At 40.8% G+C, this 1,223-nt stretch overlaps 1 protein-coding gene across 1 annotated transcript in view; it reads right to left on the reverse strand.

The window, feature by feature from the left end:
• Window positions 1–1,223, reverse strand: part of LOC119586630 — a gene marked incomplete at its 5' end in the record, with an annotated part of 14,373 nt that overhangs the window by 7,941 nt on the left and 5,209 nt on the right. The window contains 1 exon segment of the mRNA XM_037935375.1: window positions 925–1,145. Within this exon segment, the coding sequence (XP_037791303.1) occupies window positions 925–1,145 (221 nt within the window).

Genomic DNA, 1,223 nt, shown 5'->3' on the forward strand with positions numbered 1-1,223 from the left:
CAGAAATCTCAAAGCGCAGTATTCTATTTATGATTTATAAACACACCCTGCTACATACACTTATTACTTCTGTCGTGCAAAGACTTTCCTTACTCTTACAGTTACTCATCATCGGGGAAGATTATTATCATCCTTAAATAATAGCACTGTAATCTTTATTAATGCCGGTATTATCAATAATTTTAGATTCACGTAGATTTTTAAACTGCAGCAACGAGAGAGTGTCGTTCAAAATATTATATTTCTTAATGCTGTACTTACGTCGATGGCTGTTTTGCTAACATTTACGAAACGTTTTCCTGTAACGTATATTTAACAGTATATTCTTTGGTAGTCCTACAATGGCATGTGGGTTCTATAACCATTGAACACCTGTAAATGTGTTTTCTATATGCTAATAACAGAATAATGATGCATAGATGTATAGCGAACTGCAGTATAATAACGGATCAAATATCTTTGCCTGGTATTCAGAAAACGTACGCCAAACACTGCCAGAAAACGGCAAGCGTAAGTTTACCGCACGAGGATGCCAGCGACGCGACTTCAATGCGGCATATCTACGAGAGATACAGCTTGTCGCACTACATTATTGTAATAAAATGTGTTAGTGAATGACCAATGTATATGTGAAGGGTTTTGTGCCAACAGGAAACATTATACTGTGTACTATTGTTTAGGCTTTCCATTGTATGCCAACGGAAATATAAATTATGCATATAAATGACCTTATAAATGTCCTTATTTATTCTATTTGGAGCAACGAATTCCATGATTTTTTTGTACTTTTTAAAGGTACGCTGCAATAAAAAAATATATATAATATATAATATGCCACAATTAAAGGGAAAGGGATTATGGCCGCAATTTAGCCTTTTGGTACCACTGCGAACGTCACTCGCCATTCCTGTGGCGATCACATACTTTCGAAAAGAAGTCGTGGAGCTCGAGCTTTGCCTTCTCCTTGGCCACCACATGCGGGAGCTCCCCGGCGAGATCCTTCAGCGAGGGGTCACCTCCCGCTTGAACGAGGATCTGCGCCAGACTGAGCCACGCCATCTCGACGGTCTGCTCCCGCCCACACCACTGAACCTTCGAGCGGGCGATGCTGGCAGAGTGGGCAAGCAAGTGCAGGCATGTTCTGCCTGCGGGGAAGGACAGCTATCTACAGAAGATCTCATGCTTGTGTGTTACTGTTAACTTGAATGTACAGTACAGTCAGA

Source organism: Penaeus monodon, chromosome 21, assembly GCF_015228065.2.
Source record: "Penaeus monodon isolate SGIC_2016 chromosome 21, NSTDA_Pmon_1, whole genome shotgun sequence".
Lineage (NCBI taxonomy): Eukaryota > Metazoa > Arthropoda > Malacostraca > Decapoda > Penaeidae > Penaeus > Penaeus monodon.